Raw genomic sequence first — 19,109 nt, forward strand, 5'->3', positions numbered from 1 at the left:
TATACATTTTGAAATAACATCATCCACAGCTGAAATATATGGGCAGTTCATAGTTCATTCTCCCGGCTCTCCGTAAATGCAGTAGATACTGTTTGATTTTTTCGAGAAGAAGCTAGAGTCTCCACAGTATAACAGATGCTTTCCTACTGCATGGTCCATGAAATGTTTCTTTTTAATAATTGTACAGAATCATGGAGCTTTAGGTGACTGGACAGAAAAATTACCTACATTTAGGTGAATTTCTCCAAGATTTCTAGCAGCTATTTGTTGTAAATAAAGTCAGTTTGACACCTGAGAGAACTGATGCTGTTATTTCAACTCAAGTCTTATATGCAAGCAAAGCAATTCCAAACCATGAGCATCTGCCCCCCACAAAACATTAGATCTTAATGCCTTGGTAGTATACAGTTGTCTCAACTCCAAAGTAAATATTTTTTCATCTGGAGGCAGTCAGAATCTACAGCAGAGATTTTTTTTTTTAAGTAATGCTTTAAAATACTTAGAAAGGCAACCTTTGCAAATTAGGTCATTACCCTTGTCTATTTACAATATTAAAAAATAATTACTGAAAACTAAGATGGTAAAAGAAACTTCCTTATCATATGCAACCAAACATGGAATGCATCATAAAATGGACTGGTTTAAAGAATATATTTAACATTATGAAAAAGAAAAAAAACAAAGAAAGTATTCAATTAAGAGGATCTTTGATGCCCCATCTGGGGGGCAGTGTTCTAGGCCAGGCTGGACAGGGCTTTGAGCAATCTGGTTTAGTGAAAGTGTCTCTGCCCGTGGCAGGTGGATTGGAACTAGGTGACCTTTAAAGTCCCTTCCAACCCAAACCATTCTATGAATTTGTGATCCATTACATAAAAAAAGATTAATACATTCTAAATGCTGGGAAGACTATGAGACCATAAAACTGAAATTTCTTTATAGAAAAACTGAGATCAGAATGGACTTTGAATCAAACTTTCTGACCTCAAAGCTAAGAAGTCAAACCAGGTTGCTCAGGGCTTTTCAGTTATGTCTTGATAACCTCCAGAGGTGGAGACTGCACAACCTGCTTGTCTGTCCTTGTGGCAAAAAAAGTTTTTCCTGATACCTAGTCAGAACCTCTCATTTCGATTTCCATCCACTGCCTCTCATCTTCTCTTATATTAAGCTGTACTTTAAAAAAATTATTAATAACAGTAAATGAATAATACTGTGCTTACATTAGACTTCAAATTATATTTAAGGATCAAGCCTAGGTGCATACATTATACTTGGAAATTTTAATATAATTTATGTTATAAATTGGCTTACATAATTTTGAACTCACTTTAAGAAAAAAACAGAATAATTTTTTGGAAAGACATTTTTGAGAAAATCTGTAATGAGCTGATCTTTTGAAAGCTAAATGAGTAAAAATTCATTAATTCAATATGTTTTCAAATAAGGAATCTAAAATGTGTTAAAATAATCTGTTAAACTCCCAAAGACAACTTCTATCATAAGCAGAGAATTACATGCAAGATAAAGATTGACCCAGGGACAAGTTAATTCTCCTCAGAGATTCAGATCTCCTCCTTTAACAAATAGAATGCCTCTGAGAAGCATGAGGTATCTGATACAGAAATGCAACCCCCAAAGAGATACTATGGGAGTAGAGGGTTCATATTCTTCTAGTTCGGTGCTCTGTCTCTCCCCACTGCGACTGCATCAGCACTTGTGTAAGCACATCCCAACACAGCAGCACCTCACTGAAAGCTTACCTTGCCAGGGAATTAAAGAAAACTTAAATACCTGCGATGATTTCATGCTAATAAATCTATGAAGGATGTGAAAGGAAGAATGATTAGGAAAGTGGAAAGGGAAGTACTGAGCAACTTCTAAAATGCCAGTCACTAGCTTGTAATTAATACTCCAGATAATGCTATTATTTCTGATATATGCAGAGTTGTCATGATAAACTGCTATGCTGTGTTAATAGCAAAATGGGAACCAAAATTTTTGTTTTAAACTTTTAAACTTAATAAAAAAATATTTTTATTACTGTGGCATGAAAGTTGAACAGTGTAATTTCAGTATTAAGAAATACATGATCTACATGAAAAATTCCAGGAGTTATATACTTGCTCTAATTTGCTTCTAATATGATGACATGAACATCATCTCTATAAATGTGGAGGCTGTTCATGAGAATATTGTGCTGACCATTTCTATTCATATGAAAACATTATGCTGAAAAACAGCTTACAACAGTACATTGGCCAGAAGAGAACTTAACTATTTGAACAGGATATTTATTGCAAAGTATTCCATCATTATTTTGCAGATCAGATACCATCAACTTCCACTTAATAATTGTTTTTCCATTTCTCACTTCTACAGGATTTACCTTAAAGGACTTACTGGGACAGCGGGCAAAATAAGTAGTATAAGCCAACCAGGAAATGATTTTAGCACAAAGGATGCAGACAATGACAAATGTATTTGCAAATGTTCACAAATGTTAACAGGAGGTAGGAATGTTTTTATGCTTTTCAGTCTTCCTATTTTTATTGGCAGTGAAATTGTCTACGAGATAAACAGTGATAATTTTGAATTAGTAAATTTTGACTACTAGTATGGTGACTCCAAATGAAGTATTTTATCATTTTACAATGGTTAGTTAAAGTAGAACAAGAGAAGTTAAAAGTGGAGGGAAAGAAGTCTCTAAAGCTGGGGTACAAGAAAGTCTGTAATTGTGGAACTAACCAGAAAGACAGCAGATTCTTCCTCCAAGGAATGAAATAACAGTCAGAGATCAAAACACAACTCCCTGAAAAAACCCTGTTTCAGAGATCCAGCTCGTCAGTGAAATGGCTCCTGATTCTTTAGGCATAAACTCTTTCCCTAACTACCCAGAGGAGAAAATCCCCAAAAGCTGCTGTGTACTGCACGTGCTACAGAAGGCAACACGAATTATAAATATATTTTGATATAATTATGAAGCGGTAAAGATACATCACCGATATGAGATATCTACATTTTTCTAATGATCGATCACTAGTTATTTGAGTTCTAAGTGATATTTTTATCTTCAACCAAATTCTATAATTTTTTAATCTAGAATTCCACATTCTGAAATGTAAACAAATTCTTTGTAAATTTGACTTCTCTTCCTGTTATCTCTTAAGCAATGGTTTGTTTTCCTCTAGTGCAAGTTGCAAGAAAAAAAGACAGCTTCAGTTTATCCAAAAGGATAATTGGATTACTGCCCTGCAAAACAGAACACATATACTATCACCATCATAACAGAAGTATAAAAATAATATTAATAAAAATAAATTTTCCTTATGACCCATTAACAGGTCAGGACTATAAGGATACACAATGAGGGCTTCTTTTTTTTCCTTTTCCTTCTTACCAAGTTTCAGAAGGTTTTGAACTGATCTGCACAGAGAACTGAATTAACCCTCTAGAAAGAATTGAGTTCAAATCTGTGAAGAACAGAAATTTACCAAAGAGTAAATAAAATCAAAGACAACTTGATATCATTATAGTTCGTGTTCTGCCCTCAGACTGTCAACAATATTTGATGTTGTTAAGCTTGATTGAACACCTTCCCTTCTCAATTTTAAAGGGCAATGTATTACAGAAGCTTCAAGAATATGTAGTTGATACATAAAATACACTTCTTTCCTGAGTTTGAGGCAAGTATTTTATACCGACAGCTCCAAATCACAAGAATGACAAACTGGGCTTAGATTTCTTTCTCATTTCTGGACAACAAAGTGACCTTATATACTATTGTGAAAATTACTTCTGCTGATGTTTGTCTTCTCTCTTGCAGGATGGTGGTTTGATGCTTGTGGTCCTTCTAACCTCAATGGAATGTATTATCCATTACGACAGAACAACAACAAGTTTAATGGGATCAAGTGGTACTACTGGAAAGGCTCGGGATACTCCCTCAAAGCTACAACTATGATGATACGACCAGCAGATTTCTAAATGTTTTTGAATTATGTGAATTGTATAGTCTTCAAAGACTTAATTTGCCAAGCATATAAACACACATCTGCAACTTGTCTCATTTTTCAAGCCCAGAAAACATGCACTAGTCTTCTGAAGGGGTCAGTTCAGTACAATTCCTGAATTGCAATAGCCTTGATCAGCTAAAGCTGATATTATTTAACCAGACACAAAGTCTAAAGCATCAACTTGATATAACAGTGATTTGGCCAAATGACCAAATAAAAAGAACATCGAAGAAACTGGCAGACAAGGACTCTGTTTTACCAATCATTTATGCTTGTATGTGTTAGTAAGTAACTGGAACTGTGAAAAAAGCCCTAAAATAGTTTTAGAAATACGCGTTTTGCCTCACCACTGTACTTTAAACATTAATATAAAACACTTAGCTAGATCTAGAACTATTTATCTTTATCTTTCTGTGTCATGTTTGCCCTTTATGTATATAAAAAAATACTTTCCTGTAATTAGCTCAATACTGTAGTCAGAGAATACATTCTTTCTCTCCATAATCTCCTAAACAATTCTTACATTTATTTGGGGATTTTTTCCAATAGCCTATATTATGTTATTTAACAGAGGAAAAATAGCATTTGAATAGTTTGCATTTATTCTTGGGGAAATACCATGTACAAAACCCACCATTTCTTTCAGTTTGTACTATTACAGTAACTATCTTTAAATTACAAAAAATCTCTATAAATTACAATATAGTATGTATTTCTTTATATTTTTATGAAGATTGTACCTTTTTTCTTCCCTTGTCATTTACCTGTAAAATAATTGATCAGTATTCTACAAACTGAGACAACGGCATTAACACCAGATGTCCGGTTGTCTATGACAATCATTTATCACCTGGTGCTGTAGTATATCTATATGTTTTGTAAAAATAACTTATCTGAAAAACATATGCATGTTCTTTGATACAATTAAAATTATGCTTATGATACAAATTGCTACATTTTAAAAACAGGAAACAAAAACCTGAAAGTAATCTAAAAGGTCGCACTGTTGTTTTTTTCAGTAAGGTTAGGAATTCTCCCTAAAAATTCTCCGTAGGTAGGCCCTCAATGTATGCCACAATGTGAATAAATTACTTTACTAGGTGATCTTTGCTTTTTTTTCCTCCTCATTTTGTTACTATATGCCTTAAAATTGCGTACTAAACACTACAGTTCAGACTGAGAAGATATTTCTTCATAAATCACACAAAATAATTTTATGGAGATTTTTCCCAAAATTAAGTTTAGCTTTTACTTCTCATGCTTAGTCTTAGCCTTAAAGTATTATTTTTGTAAAACTTTACTTTCAGCAGATGACTGAACTAGTTAAAATGCAAGAACATAGCCCAAAACAAAACAAAATCCTCAGGCAGAAAATTTCAGCAAGCTTAGTTTAACAAAAAGGGCAACAAGGCTCGTTAAAAGTCTAGAAAACATGTCTTATGAGGAACAGCTGAGAGAGCTGGGATTGTTTAGTCTTGAGAAGAGGAAGCTCGGGAGGACCTCATCACGCTCTCTACAACTACCTGAACAGAGGTTGTAGCCAGGTGGGGGTTGGTCTCTTCTGCTGCACCTGCAGTGAGGGGAATAGAGGAAATGGCCTTAAACTGAGACAGGGGAGACTCAGATTAGATGTCAGGAAAAAAATGTCACTGTTAGGGTGGCCAGGCGTCGGAATAGGTTGCCCAGGGAGGTGGTGGAGTCATCATCCCTGGAGGTGTTTAAGAGGCATCTGGATCTGGCACCGGGTGATGTGGTTTCAGGGTTACAGTGGCAGTGCTGGGTTGACGGTTGGACGGGATGATCTTGTAAGTCTCTGTCAACCTTGATGATTCTATGGTTCTATCTTGAGAACAGTAAATGATTTTGAGAAAGATGGAAGAAAACTTTCCATTTTATACTGACAGTCATTAAAGCTGCTGTCAGAGAACCCCACCACTCACACCACCACCATTCTTCACTAAAAATGTGTCATCATTACTAAAGGATAGCAGATACAAAAAAATATTTCTAATATTATTCATGATCTGATTTTAGATAAATGTAAAGAATGTAAATTAACAGTCATTGCCTGAAGACTTGCAAAAATAGTGTACTTAAAATTACTGTTTAATATTTTATTGTTTTTCATAGCAAACTTGTAAGGATATATGAATCCCAAACTAAAACAAAATATGTCATAAAATCGCTTTCATGAATTCCTAAGAAATGTCTTAGAGAGCAAGTAGTAAAGGAGGTAGCAAAGGAGCTGTGCATACCAAGAAGTACACAACACACAAAGAGAGGCCTAGAGAGTTGGCATTTTTCAGGCTAGAGAGAGAAGGGGAAGAAGAGACCTTACTGCTGCCTAGAACTGCCTGATCGAGGACACAGAGAAGACAGAGCCAGACTCTTCTGGGAGGTGCACCGCAGTGAGACAAGGGACAGGGACAAGATGCAGCAAATACAAGTTGGAATTGGAAAATGTAAATTTTCTTTTTAATTTATTCACTCATTACCACGAGGGTGGACTGGACGAGTCCCTTGGAGCAGAGTGCTGAACTAGGCAACCTGCAGAGGTCCCTGCTAATCTAAAATATTTTATAATCCTGTGAAATCTAATAGAAATGCTGAGTATACATTCCTGCATTTCCTGGTTTGCTGCCTTTAATTAGACAACTAAAGAAAATGCTCCCAATATTTGTGATACTAAGCATATCCACCCCAATAATCTACAGCAAGGAAAAAAAAAGCCAACAAAACCAAACAAACCAACTCCCAAAAAGCTTCTTAAAAACCATGATGGAATCTGGCACAGTATGAATGCTCAACTTGGCAGATGAAAATAGTGCTAACTTCCAGTTGACATTAATTTTATTTATTTTGGAAAACAACATTGTATGACAAAAATAATTTAATATTGCATGGCTAGTTTTGGTTTGTTGAAAACAAGTCTTTCTAAAGCTTAAGACTTTTTCATGACTATTCTGGGAAAGTGATCAAATATATTGATGCAGATATTGAATAGATCACCTGTTTATTGAGACTTTTTAATTTTGGGGGAAAATGGAGCAATTTATCAACACAAATGTGAAATTTTAGAGTGAATCTGTTTTTAAATGACATTTTATCTAAAGAGGATTGCATGGCTTCAACTGCAAACACTAAAGTGAAGTGAGAGGAAACATTTCAGAAGGAATGAAATAACAGTAAACACTTGATTTATAACAAAAATAAAATTACTGTTTAATTGATTAGAACATATGAAGTACTGATACTCGCAGGTCTGCACAGGTACACAATGTCCCCAATATGCACACTTTTGTACTTGTTCCTGATTCAGTATTTGAGAATGATCATTAGAGGCAGGAAAAATGCTTCATTTTTTCCTACTTAGCAGTTCTAGAAGGCCACAGTAATTTTCCATTGCCCAAGAAATTTCTGGACCAAAAAAATTGAGTCCAGGACCTGCAAGTCTTTCCATTTGGCAATAGCATGCCTCTCCATTTTATATACAAGCACAGGTAAAAATAAAATTAAAGTACATTTATACTTCAATAAGATCCTGGTTTATTCAGATGTTAATTGGTGGATCAATTTTTTGCATTTTCCATGCATACCAGAGTTTTTGCACACACTTCAAAAAGTAGTGGACAAAGGAGAAAATAACTCCTTACAGTATTTGCTTTAAAAAATATTTTTTTCTAGTAGGCTTTCTTGTTCACAAAACCTGTTTAGAGGGCCAGTCATTTCCCAGATAAACAAAAGAAGGCTCAGAAGCTTAAAGGACCATTAAACTTACAGGAGCTGCAGGAAAGCTGGATGAAAGCTCATATGGTTCCTCTGAAATCCAATGGCCCAGTTCCAAAGACCACAGAACCTAGAATTAAATAGGTAGTAAGTAGAGCTCTTATAGTTTCTAAAACAACAAACTCTTTGAATGTGTAATTAGAAGTGACAGTGCTGTTGCAACAGTTGTTTGATACTTCATTTATCCAAACCAAAGGATTTGTTGAAAAATCACGCAATTGAAGAAGATACAAATTTTACAACTGAAACAAACCATTAAAATACTGGCCATATTTCTATGCATAGCTACATTAAAATTTAAAACCTTGTGAGAGTATTAGAAAATAGAGGATATTATTTTCATCACAATACATAGAATTAGAACAAAGATTCCAAAAGGGAAGTTATACTACATCAGTTCTGTTCTCTTGGTTCAGTCAATCATTGAACTTCATGAGGTTTCTGTTAGCTCATTTCTCCAGCCTCTCAAGGTCTCTCTGAACAAGAACACCCATCTGGTGTTTGAAACGCTCTTTCACAGTTTTCTAACATCTGCAAACTTGCTGAGGTTGCACTCTTCCCCATCATCCAGATCATAAATGAAGATGCTAAACAATGGTGACAAGGATTATGTAACTATTGCATAGAATATACATTACATATGTAAATCAGCCTGCAAAGAAGGAAAACTCAATTTCATCCACTTTGGTCCCCTGCTCTGTCAATGTCATATTCTAGAGCACAAAAAAAGGCGCAGAACATTGACACTCTAGAAAATACATAATCACTTGTGTTCAACTGAGCTCTGAAACACTGGATCAATATGATCCTTGGAGACTAGCAATACTAACACTTTGGACTACTTTCAGACTTTTGTTCCCATCAGCGCCATCAGAAAATTGTTAGTGGAAAAAACCTACTTAAAATGGTTGTATTTTTAATTTCTGAAAGACTCTATTTTTATTTTTTTTTGGTAAAACTTTCCCAAAACTGCTTCATCCAGCATATTTTTCCACACTGATTTTCTAAACCGTTCTTCAAAACAATTTACCATAACTTGCAGTTGGTAGACTATAATATTAAAAGCTCCCACATAGTGTTTAGATACTATCCCTCAATTGGTAAAAGCATCATCTTAATGAGAAAATGAAAAAGAGTGAAGTTTCTACATTGGCTCTGTCCTTGAGTCATATAAAGGACATTTTGCTACTAATTTGTAGATAGTCTAAATTTAGAAGCACATTCTGATGGAAGACAAGATTATTTTCCTCATTGGTTTTATCAGTGGTGAGCCATAAAGCTTCTTATATAGGTAAGAGACTGGTAAATTCTTTGCCAGTTTTGTCCACTCATTCCACTCAACAACTTTTCCCTTTAGAAGATATTTAAGCTTCACAACATCCTTCCAGCAGTTGCCATCTGGCACCTCTTAAATACAAGTCAAAGCAAGCAATGCTACCTACAAGTACCTACCCTGCTCTCCTAGAACAACAGAGAGTATTAAGGGAATAAGAAGCATACATATACCCCCAAAATGGGATATATGGAATTTATCAGAGAGTAAATCCCTGTTTTAGAATAATTCTACCTCTGTCACATTTACCCTAAATAGCTCTCTCACATTTTAAATAGATGATGGCTGTTTCTTACTGTTAGCACAGCCAGGCACCATTAAACTGTCATTATTCACCTTAGAACAAGCTGAATTTCATCAGTGCGTGAAATTATTCCCATACTTGTTTCACAATAACTGAAATACTCTGTATTTTTCTTTCTTTTGGAAGATGCCATACAAATCCATATATTATTAATTTTAATTATAAAACATTACCTCATAAAATTTAGGAACAAGCCTGTGAGCTATTCCACTTGGATAAAAACTGGTATTGTAGATATTGAGCATGGTAAAGTTATCCTCTACAATGTTAAAGCTCATTGATGAAAAATTTTAAGCTGAACAGAGTGATTATAAACTAGCAACATAAACCTTATAAAATGGCCTAATTGTATGTAGGAAAATAAGTTTCTGTAAAGGACTTTTTTGCCCCAAATCTATTGCTACATGAAGGAAAATTCCAAACTCGTTTTCGATAAAAAAATTATTTTCTAAATTAAGTTCTATAGTTTTCAGTTGAAAGCAGCTTATGTCTCATGACTTCCAGGGAAACCAGCAACTTTTAATGTGAACTGCTACAAAAGCTGGTGCTTTGTGTGATGTGACAAGACATGTTTGACTTGTGAGGGGAGGTATCTAATTTTGCAGGTGACTAGAAGTGAACAGTGATTTGTTGCTGGTAATAAAAAGCAGCATATCTTCAAACTTATTGTTGAACTTGATCACAGAATTCCAAAGAATATTATGTTTTCTTTTAGAAGATGTACAACCAAATATTTGAAAATGAAACGCATATACAAAAAAAGAAAATAATTTCTACAGTCATTATATCATACCAAACATAAAAATAAGAGTTAAGCACATTAATAAGTCAGTGACATTTAACAAATATTCAAAACTCAATAATGCATTTCTGTGTTCAGCTAAGTATAGTAACTTCTTAAAAACATACAGACTGCAATTTAGGATTGTAAATTATAAATTTTAAAGTGGTAGCTGTGTGTATTTTTTACAATTACTTTTAGCAATTTAAAGTAAGAATGTTGAAGTCTGTGAGCTTTATACTTATAGTTGTGTATATTTATTGAAAATAAAAAACTTGTTAATCCAAGCCATTTCTCTTTTAATTCCAGTAGAAATCAATTTTAACTGAACCAAGAAAATTTAACATAGAGACATGCTACACGAAAATAAATTCTTCATAAATAATCTTCAGCAGGAACAGACGTACCATGTTGTGTAATGTGTACATCATGTCCTTATAGTACCAAAATTATGTTTGTACCAAAAGTAGCTGGACAACAACTCAAGCAGATTAAAACATAAACCCAAAAGATTAGTTATGATTAAGTAATCCCTTTTTCTTTTCCAGGCCAATTCTACAGCAACAGATCTATCAATCCTTGTAGTATTTACAGAATTTTGTTTAGAAATGAATTCTGTTTGTCTTAACAAAAGATGGATTAATGCTTGTCTATCATGGTTCTGGAATTGAGTACAAAGGCATCGTATCTACGTTCCTAGATAAAAAGAAAATTAGATACTGAGTTCATGAACAGGTCCTGGAGCAAATAATTAGGTCACCATTCACTAAAACACTCAGTTTTCATGAAAACAAAGACAAGAGCTTTCCATTGCAAACTACTGAAAGTTTGCTTCTGCCTTTGACAAATTTTCAACTAGTATATATTCACAGCAACACTAGAAAAAATGCTTAAAATTCATGTAGGACAAAAACAAGTTATGATTTGCAATATTATTCTTAGTTGAAATACTTCAGAATATAAACACTTTAATATTGAGAAGAAAGGGCTATCTAGAAGTTTTCAAACGTGCAGCTACAGAAGATTTAACTTGTAATGATAAAGCAGTACTGTATGGATCAAGTAAGAATGCTGGATATAGGAGTATCAGAAGTTAGGAAAATACAGCTGATAACATCGAGATATTGAGAATATACCAGATTCTAGTAGAATACAGTCTTTCTGATCATGGAGGACCCAAGTTAGGAGAAAACAGAGAAGGAAGAAGAGAGTGAGAAAAGCATAGTTTTTCTGTGGACTTCTTACAACCTTAAAGAATGTTTTCCTTTGGCTTTGGACTCTAGAATCAAGTTGATAAATCTGTTACTTCATCCTCAAGTATGGGCTATTTCAAGTAATTCAGTAGCAGGCAACCAGTATGGCATGGAGCTCCAAAAGTGTTCTGTAGGTTATACAGCTAAAAGTTTAGCCTTGGTGCAGTTTTCCTCTGGTTATCCATATCAGCTATGTTCTCATCATATAGGGAAAGGTATGTCAGACATCAAGTTCTCAAGGATCTGAAAACACAGTTTGAGTAGTCATTATTTATGGTCTCTTACCCATCCAGATAGCACACTGAATGATCATATGGTATTTGTACTCAAATAATTCATGTTGGAATATATAAATAGAGTGCTATGAAGATTAAATGTCTGATGGCAAATCTGGTATTTCTCCAACATCCATCTTTAAAAATATAATTTTAAGTTTTTCTCGGAAGAAAAAAAATATTTCAGTCTAAACTATCTCCATGTTACAAGTCAGAAGGCAGATGTAAATAACTTCTCAAAGTGTTGAGAGACATCTTACAAAAGACAATCATCACTGGTCAAAAGTAATACCTTGTTTAAAAAGTGTAACTAATTTCTCCAGATTGATCGATTATTTTAATTATCCAATTTGAACTATTTTACCAATGAAAGTACTTATGATAGGGTTGATTACATTCAAAGGATTCAATAATGTAGCATCAATGAAGTTCTCCTAACTAATTTTCTACTGAATTCCTGAATTCCATCTACTGAATGATGGTTAAGTAAGGCTTCAGCTTTCTCTTCTCTAGTTTTTCAGTTAATTAATTTGGGTTAAAAGATGGCAAAATTATGCCAGTGACACAATTAGAAATAAGACAAAAAAGCTCTTACATTATAAGATTCATTGATTTAACCAAGTTAAGAAATAATTTTTTTAAAAAAGTTCAAAGCACTAATTTATTTCAGTGAAAGAGATTACTTAATTACTTGAGGGAATAAGTCTACAAGGTAGACTGTAAGATAAGAGGACAAAATTTGGCATTACTACTGATCAATACAGTCTACGAAAAGTATGGGTAGATGGTTTCACCATAAATTAGTTCACAAAAGTTCAGAGTATAAAATGGGCTGTGAAATGCCAGAACAGCAATTGTCAGAATACTGATTATCCAAATACTGCCTTATGTACAAACACAGGAAGCTATTTTGTACTGGTTACATCTTTACTGTCTTAGTAGTTATTTGAAGCTTTTCAACGAGATAAAACGCAGCTTTCATGTTTGACTACCCTCTTATGAAAAAATGGCTTATAGCAATTACGTTGTGACTTGTTAAATGCTCCATACAAAGCCAAGTGTGGGACAGACATTTCAGTGTATTTAATTCATAGATGCAAAGAATCATATAGTAGTTGCAGCTGGAAAGGATGTCTGGAGATTTTCTTTTCCAAACCCCCGGCTCAAATGTGTTCCTCTAAATGCAGCCAAGCTTAATGCAGCTATTAGTCTTTTTTTTGCCACAAAGGTACACTACTGGATCCTCAAGGTGATGAAAGATGCAAACCCTCTATTCCAAGGGAAATTAATCACCAAGAATTTATGAAAACCCTGAAGGATACCACAACAACTTCAGATGACTGTATATATATCACACAGGACAAGCTACACACTGCTAAGTGTCAGACATCTCAAAAACAAAAAGGCAATAGGAGTTTATTTTCAGCCCAACAATTACATTCTCAAGTATTTATAAGAAAAAGGAAACTACAAAATTGAAAGTTATTCAACAAACCTTTTCTGTATAAGATGAAGAACTAATTCCATATAAATTCCAACAGCTATGTTTCATAGTTCCAGAAATAGTTTCATTATCAGAGCGAGCAATTGAGACTGCTTAAGCCTGGGCTGACAGGTAAGCTCGCCACCCAGTCACTGCTATTTCTATTTTATATTTTTCCTACTTGCAGCAAAGGATCTAACAATTCCCCTTAATTTTTACCAAACGCTGAACAAAATGCATGTTTCAGAACAGAACAGAAATATATTATCAGGATATAAAAAATTCAATCTGAATAATGTGAGCTGGCTAACGTTGAGCAGAAATGGTTTATTTAGTCTTTAGTCTGCCCAAAAATAATGCATAGGAGATGAGTTTCTCATCCATGAGACAAAAGTTCAGGCCTTCCTAAAATACATAATGAGGTACAATACAGAAATTCTTTGGTTAGATTAAGTGCTGAAAGACTGTAACTCACAGTAAGAGAGCTTCACACAGACAAATTTCATCTAATTGAATTAATTCTAGGTAAGTCTGAATATCTGAACATTGCACCATTGTATGTAACATAGACCCAAGCACAGTTGATACTTCAGCTATACAAAATAAGTTTAAGTTATCGTGTAGTAAAATTAAAAAGCACTTCTCACCCATTCATAAGAAACAATCCAACACCCATGAGCAATTCTCAGCACAACATTCAAGGTATGATGAGGATCCCCAGTAACTACATGACTTCTTGTTCCACATACATCATTTGAGAACAAAAGTCTCCAAGTTCTTTTCATCACCTGAATTACTGCATTACTGCTTCCTAAAAAGAAGAAAAGGAAAAAAAAGACCCCAAACAACATTGAGTGAATTTACAGAATTATAAAAGCATATACACACAACACAAAATAACTCAAACTCATCTCTTTCCTCACTAATAATTTCTTGTACTTTTCTCATTAAGCCTCTACACACTTGGTAGCCCCGAATTCATTACCCTCTCAACAGAGTCCAAACAGACCCTTTTCTGTTATCATACAGTCATATCTACTTGCACTTCAAAGCCCTTTTGTCCCCCACATCTATCTTGTCTGTTTAAATAAAAGCTTTTGAGTGCAGAATTATCTAATATGTTGTTTGTGTACAATGCCCAGTACAACAGAGCCTAATTCTTGGTTGCTTTTGTAGTACTATCATAAAAGTATTACCAAGAAATGTAAACATTTAGACATAGCACTCTGAACAGGTTTTCATTAGGAAGCATGAGATTTTCAGCATCTGAATAATATGCTGTGTCTAAATTTAGAGAGAAATCCTAAAGTTCTGTCTGGCTTTCTACCTACAGATTTGAGCAAATGTTTCAATTAAAAATTCACTTATCCTTAAATACAATTAAAAGTAAATATAAATTCCAGAATGTCCACCTATAACTGGAATTCTAATTCGAGGTCTCTACATAGCTGTGCTGAAGCACATAAATATATCATTGTGAAAAGAGTAAGATCTTGGTATCACTAAAGAAAAGCTGTTGCAAGAGAACAATTTACTGTTCTTACTAATCATTATTTTTACAATTATAAATGATCATTAAAGAATCTGTAAATGAAAGCCAAGTTCTGGTGGCCTCTCTGCTCCCCCCACTGACTTTGAAACATCCAGGGCATTTGACATAAGATAAAGCAATTAAGTAAAACATTGAACACAGTCACATCTATCACACTGGCGATCCCTTCAGGTAAAACATTAATCACTGACACTCAGAGCGCAAGAGCACTCAGAGCATCTCCAGAAGCCTCTGTGGTTACTTCATTCTCACTACATTTCCAGATTTCCACAGAAAGGAAATCTGTTACAAACTCCCAAAGTATCCCAGCTAAAAAAAAACAAGCTACTTAGTGGAATTCCAACAAAACTGTAAAAACTTCTTCATAGAGATTGGAGCAATCTATTTTTCAAGAAGCTTAAAACAAATAAATTAATAGTAAAAACAGTGTAGCAAACTAATTTCAAACAAATTAAAAGGCGATATTGTATGCTGAGATACTTAAAAAAAATTAAACAACTGACCACTCCAGTGTGAATTCTGGCCTTGGCTATATGGCTTTGCTTGTTACTAGAATATTTACTATTCCCTTTACATTTTTGTGAGCTTTAACTTGACATAGCCTACAAGTGAATGTTTTTGCAATGCTGCAACCCACAGTGGCTGGTCCTGCCCAGAGTGCATGCCCAGGGGATGTATTTCCATGCTCTACCTGAACCTTTTCTTAGTTCTTTCCCATGTCTACATAATATTCCTTAGAATGAGATGAAAAATTCCTGTTGTACAAGACTTGAATCTAAGATGTCTTATAAATGGCAGAGAAAACTCCCAGTTTATACTTGAGTCAACTGCAAAAATTGATGGATGAAAATTTACAGCAAAATTTCACTGGATTTGTAAATCAGAAAAATAGGTAGCTGCTGGCTGTGAATCAGTGAGCAGCATTTAATATAATCTCAAAACCCGATGCCATGAAACCACTGAACTCATGCATCTTAAAATGTAAATTCTAATGAACCACTTTTGAGGCTGTAGCTACTGGGTAGTAAAATTGGCTTTTGACCACTGGGTTGTATTTTGGAGAACTATTTTCTGTTCTTTAGTTCTTTCGGAAGCGGTCCCTTTCCTTTCACCCATTTAAAAGTTGATGTATGCCTACAGCTGTAGTCAGCCAAAAGCACAGTCTTTACAAAAAGGTTCTGAAGAAAAGCAATTGTTATCACCAGATATTTTAATTTAATGAAATAGTTGGCTAGTGGGAAAAGTCAATGTACAAGCAACATAAAAGAAATAATAAAATAATGACCTCTTTATAAAAACTGAAATTTTCCCCAGCTCTGCCAGGATTTGTTCTCCTCTTTTAGGCAGACCACAGCCTCTGTTTTCCCCTACTATCTGCACTGTAGCTGTGATTTTACCTCCTCCACAGTGATCCTGTAGTGCACAACTTGCAAAGACTATTTTATAAACTTGGTGTTACTAGCATCCAGTCACATTAAGTACCAGAAAAGTATTATTTACATTTTATGTTTCTGATATATATACTTGTTAATAGCTATTGACAACCATTTACATAAAACTTCTGAAAGAACAGCCACGAAATGCTGTTTCTGAGCACCTATATCTATATAACCATTAAGATTTAAGTACATCAAGCCTGAAACAGATTTATGGATAGTAAAAATATCTTGAGTTTTGAAAAAGAATTAAAAAACTGTAAGCAAGTGTAGTATAAAATATGGAATTGTGTTTTTGTTGGATGTTCTTTATGCCGTAAGACCTTCAAGAGAATGATAAGAGCATGCCAGAAAATTATTAACTCTCTCCCAAAATATGCAGTGGTAGCTGTTTCAAATATTTTGAAACTAAGGGGCTAAAAAGCCTACAGCTGATATTTACTCTGCAACTATTTGTATGAAAGAAAACGTTTTAAACTTATGTTTTAGATTATGATTTTTTAAATATAAATAATTAAAATGTACGGGGAAAACCTAAGTCTTGGGCTGAACCATTTACTACGTACAACTACTATTTACATTTCCTTCAGAAAAATTCAAAACTTGCTTAAAATTTCAGTTCTATTGCTCTGAAGCCCTGCTGAGCTCACCTGCAGAACTAATTCAGTCTGCACCATAGCAACAGAAACATACACAGTGCAAATAGCAGTGACATATACATGTGTGTACGAATTTCTAGCCAGAACATAGAATGAAATAAAGTGCACAGCCCCAAAATTTTGCATACACATAACAAGATTATCCACATTCAAATTTAAACTGTGTGCTGACTAAATAGAATGTTTAATAATTAGAAGACACCAGTCTTCTATAACCAGTATCCTTGTTGGCTAGAGATGTGAAAGAGACAAGAAAACATCAAAAATCTGAAAAAATTCCCCTTTGAAAAAAAAATTTCAATTAGAAACTGTTCCATTAAAAGGATTAAACCACTTTATAATTACAGTATTACCTGGAGAAGAGTCTGAGTTAATTAACACATATAATAGAAATATTAAACTTTGAAGACAAGGAAGGAAGGAAACCATTTCCATTATGTCTTGTATCAAAGCATCTGATATAGCAAAGACAGTAGTGTAAGCTTTCATTAGCAAAAACAAAAAGCAAAGGATTTCCAGTCTGAGATGCCACAGAAAAAAGGACAGTATTTGTTTTCTGCCCTCTCCTTCTGATCAGATGGAAAGGAAAAGGTAGCTTACCTACAACAAAGAAAACCTGTAATTTAAAATTCCAGTTTCTTCCAAAAGAAAGGCAGAGATTAGCCCAGATGCTGCAGAAACAAGAGTATATTTATTGAAAAATATAATTTTTATGACTTTATTTTTACAATATAGTGGGGGTTTTTTGGCATAACTTCAGTATTTGATGTTCAGGTTAAGTAAACATTCCTTCACTCTTTAATATTTTCTAGTAAATAGAAGTTGTTCATGTAATGTAACACACAAGGGATACTCAAGGAGTACAGCAATCCTCAAACCAGCAACTCTGAAACACCTTATAAAGCATCCCTGCCTTCCTCTGCAATACCAGCCATAGCTTATGTACAAAGCAGGAGTGTTTGCCTCATATGGACTATAAAGAAGCTCTTTAAGAACTAGTATTACAGAAGTCAGAAAAGGAGGGAGTTCGTCAGCAACGACCATGAAGGCCTCCAACATGCACAAAGGTAGCACAGAACACGAATTTTAGCAGCATCAGAGAAATACATAATTAAACAGAACATAGTCATCAAAAAATGCATGTAAGAAGATGTTTTGAAAACCTCAGTTAAGAATTATTTGTAGCTACATAAACATACACAAATACATAAACATTTTAATTTTGTAGAAAAAAGTAGATTGACCGAATTTTATAAAATTATTTCAAACTCCTAATTTTCAAAATCAATTTATGAATTTAAATTATTTCTCCAGATAACTATTGGTCCATAAGAAAAAATAATTCCCACTTCTGCACTTCAATATATTGCCACAACTCAAGTGGTAAGCTCCCAAAGTTTCCTTTGAGTAGTGTACTGACCTGAGACCACAAAAATATTTTGAATTGCTAGTACAGGCTAAAAAACGACTTGAGGGCAACTCATTTTACCCACTAATGAATCAAAGGACAGAAGAGAGAACATACTCTGATGCAACTCCGACTTCTCTGATCAGTACAGAACTGTTCTCTATCGAGCAGTCAAGCAATTTGTCACATTTAAGAATGGAGTTGGAATTACCTGTGTAGACTATTAGACTTACAGAATGTAGACTAATAATATGCACCATGACTGTTCATTATATGAACATTCTTTGCATAAACAGAACACAATTTAGATACCACTGACAAGGCAGATATTAAAGATAACATATGAAGGAGTCATTTCAACATACACATGGTAATTTCATTCTGTGGGTAGGTAAATTTGAAAATCACAAACCGCATCTATTTAAGTCTTCAGAAGCAACATAATGCAGCATATTCAATAATCTTTTAAATTCATGATAAGCATGTAAGGTCTACAATACTTCAGAACTGAAAATGTATACAATGTCAAAATGTAAAACCAATCAATAATAGAATGGAATAAAACTTCAAGACAAAAGGATGCAACTTTTATATTGAAATATTTGAGAGAAATTCAATGTAGTATTTTTGGAAATGTAAGTTTCTGAATTCTAACTTGTTGCCAGTAATACTTAGTGTTGATATCTTACTCTACTGCTAGCCTGATCGTTGAAGAGAGGATAAAGTGAACTTATCTGTAATCAAATTTTGTTCTGTTCTTAGCCAAAAGACTTTCTACTGCATCACTTTCCAACTCCAAACAAGCAGTCACATTCAATTGCTCTTGGAA

General features: G+C 34.1%; 2 protein-coding genes across 5 annotated transcripts in view; one reads left to right on the plus strand and one right to left on the minus strand.

Moving 5' to 3' along the window:
• ANGPT2 (angiopoietin 2) overlaps positions 1-10,455 on the plus strand; it is a 45,947-nt gene extending 35,492 nt beyond the window's left edge. For both annotated transcript variants that reach the window (XM_032683303.1, XM_032683304.1), the window contains 2 exons: positions 2,377-2,507; positions 3,821-10,455. In XM_032683303.1, the coding sequence (XP_032539194.1) occupies positions 2,377-2,507; positions 3,821-3,981 (292 nt within the window). In that variant the 3' untranslated portion in view covers positions 3,982-10,455. The remainder of the gene's footprint in view (positions 1-2,376; positions 2,508-3,820) is intronic.
• MCPH1 (microcephalin 1) overlaps positions 1,768-19,109 on the minus strand; it is a 49,342-nt gene continuing 32,000 nt past the window's right edge. Inside the window, exons 9-10 of one of the 3 annotated variants that reach the window (XM_032683298.1) lie at positions 7,789-7,866; positions 1,768-1,813 (exon numbers count right to left, since the gene is read on the minus strand). In XM_032683298.1, coding sequence (XP_032539189.1) covers positions 1,805-1,813; positions 7,789-7,866 — 87 coding nt within the window. In that variant the 3' untranslated portion in view covers positions 1,768-1,804. Of the gene's footprint in view, positions 1,814-3,121; positions 3,247-7,788; positions 7,867-19,109 lie in introns of those variants that run through there. The other 2 variants (XM_032683297.1, XR_004356140.1) reach the window with 2 other exon arrangements.

Source organism: Chiroxiphia lanceolata, chromosome 3, assembly GCF_009829145.1.
Source record: "Chiroxiphia lanceolata isolate bChiLan1 chromosome 3, bChiLan1.pri, whole genome shotgun sequence".
Classification (NCBI taxonomy): Eukaryota; Metazoa; Chordata; class Aves; order Passeriformes; family Pipridae; genus Chiroxiphia; species Chiroxiphia lanceolata.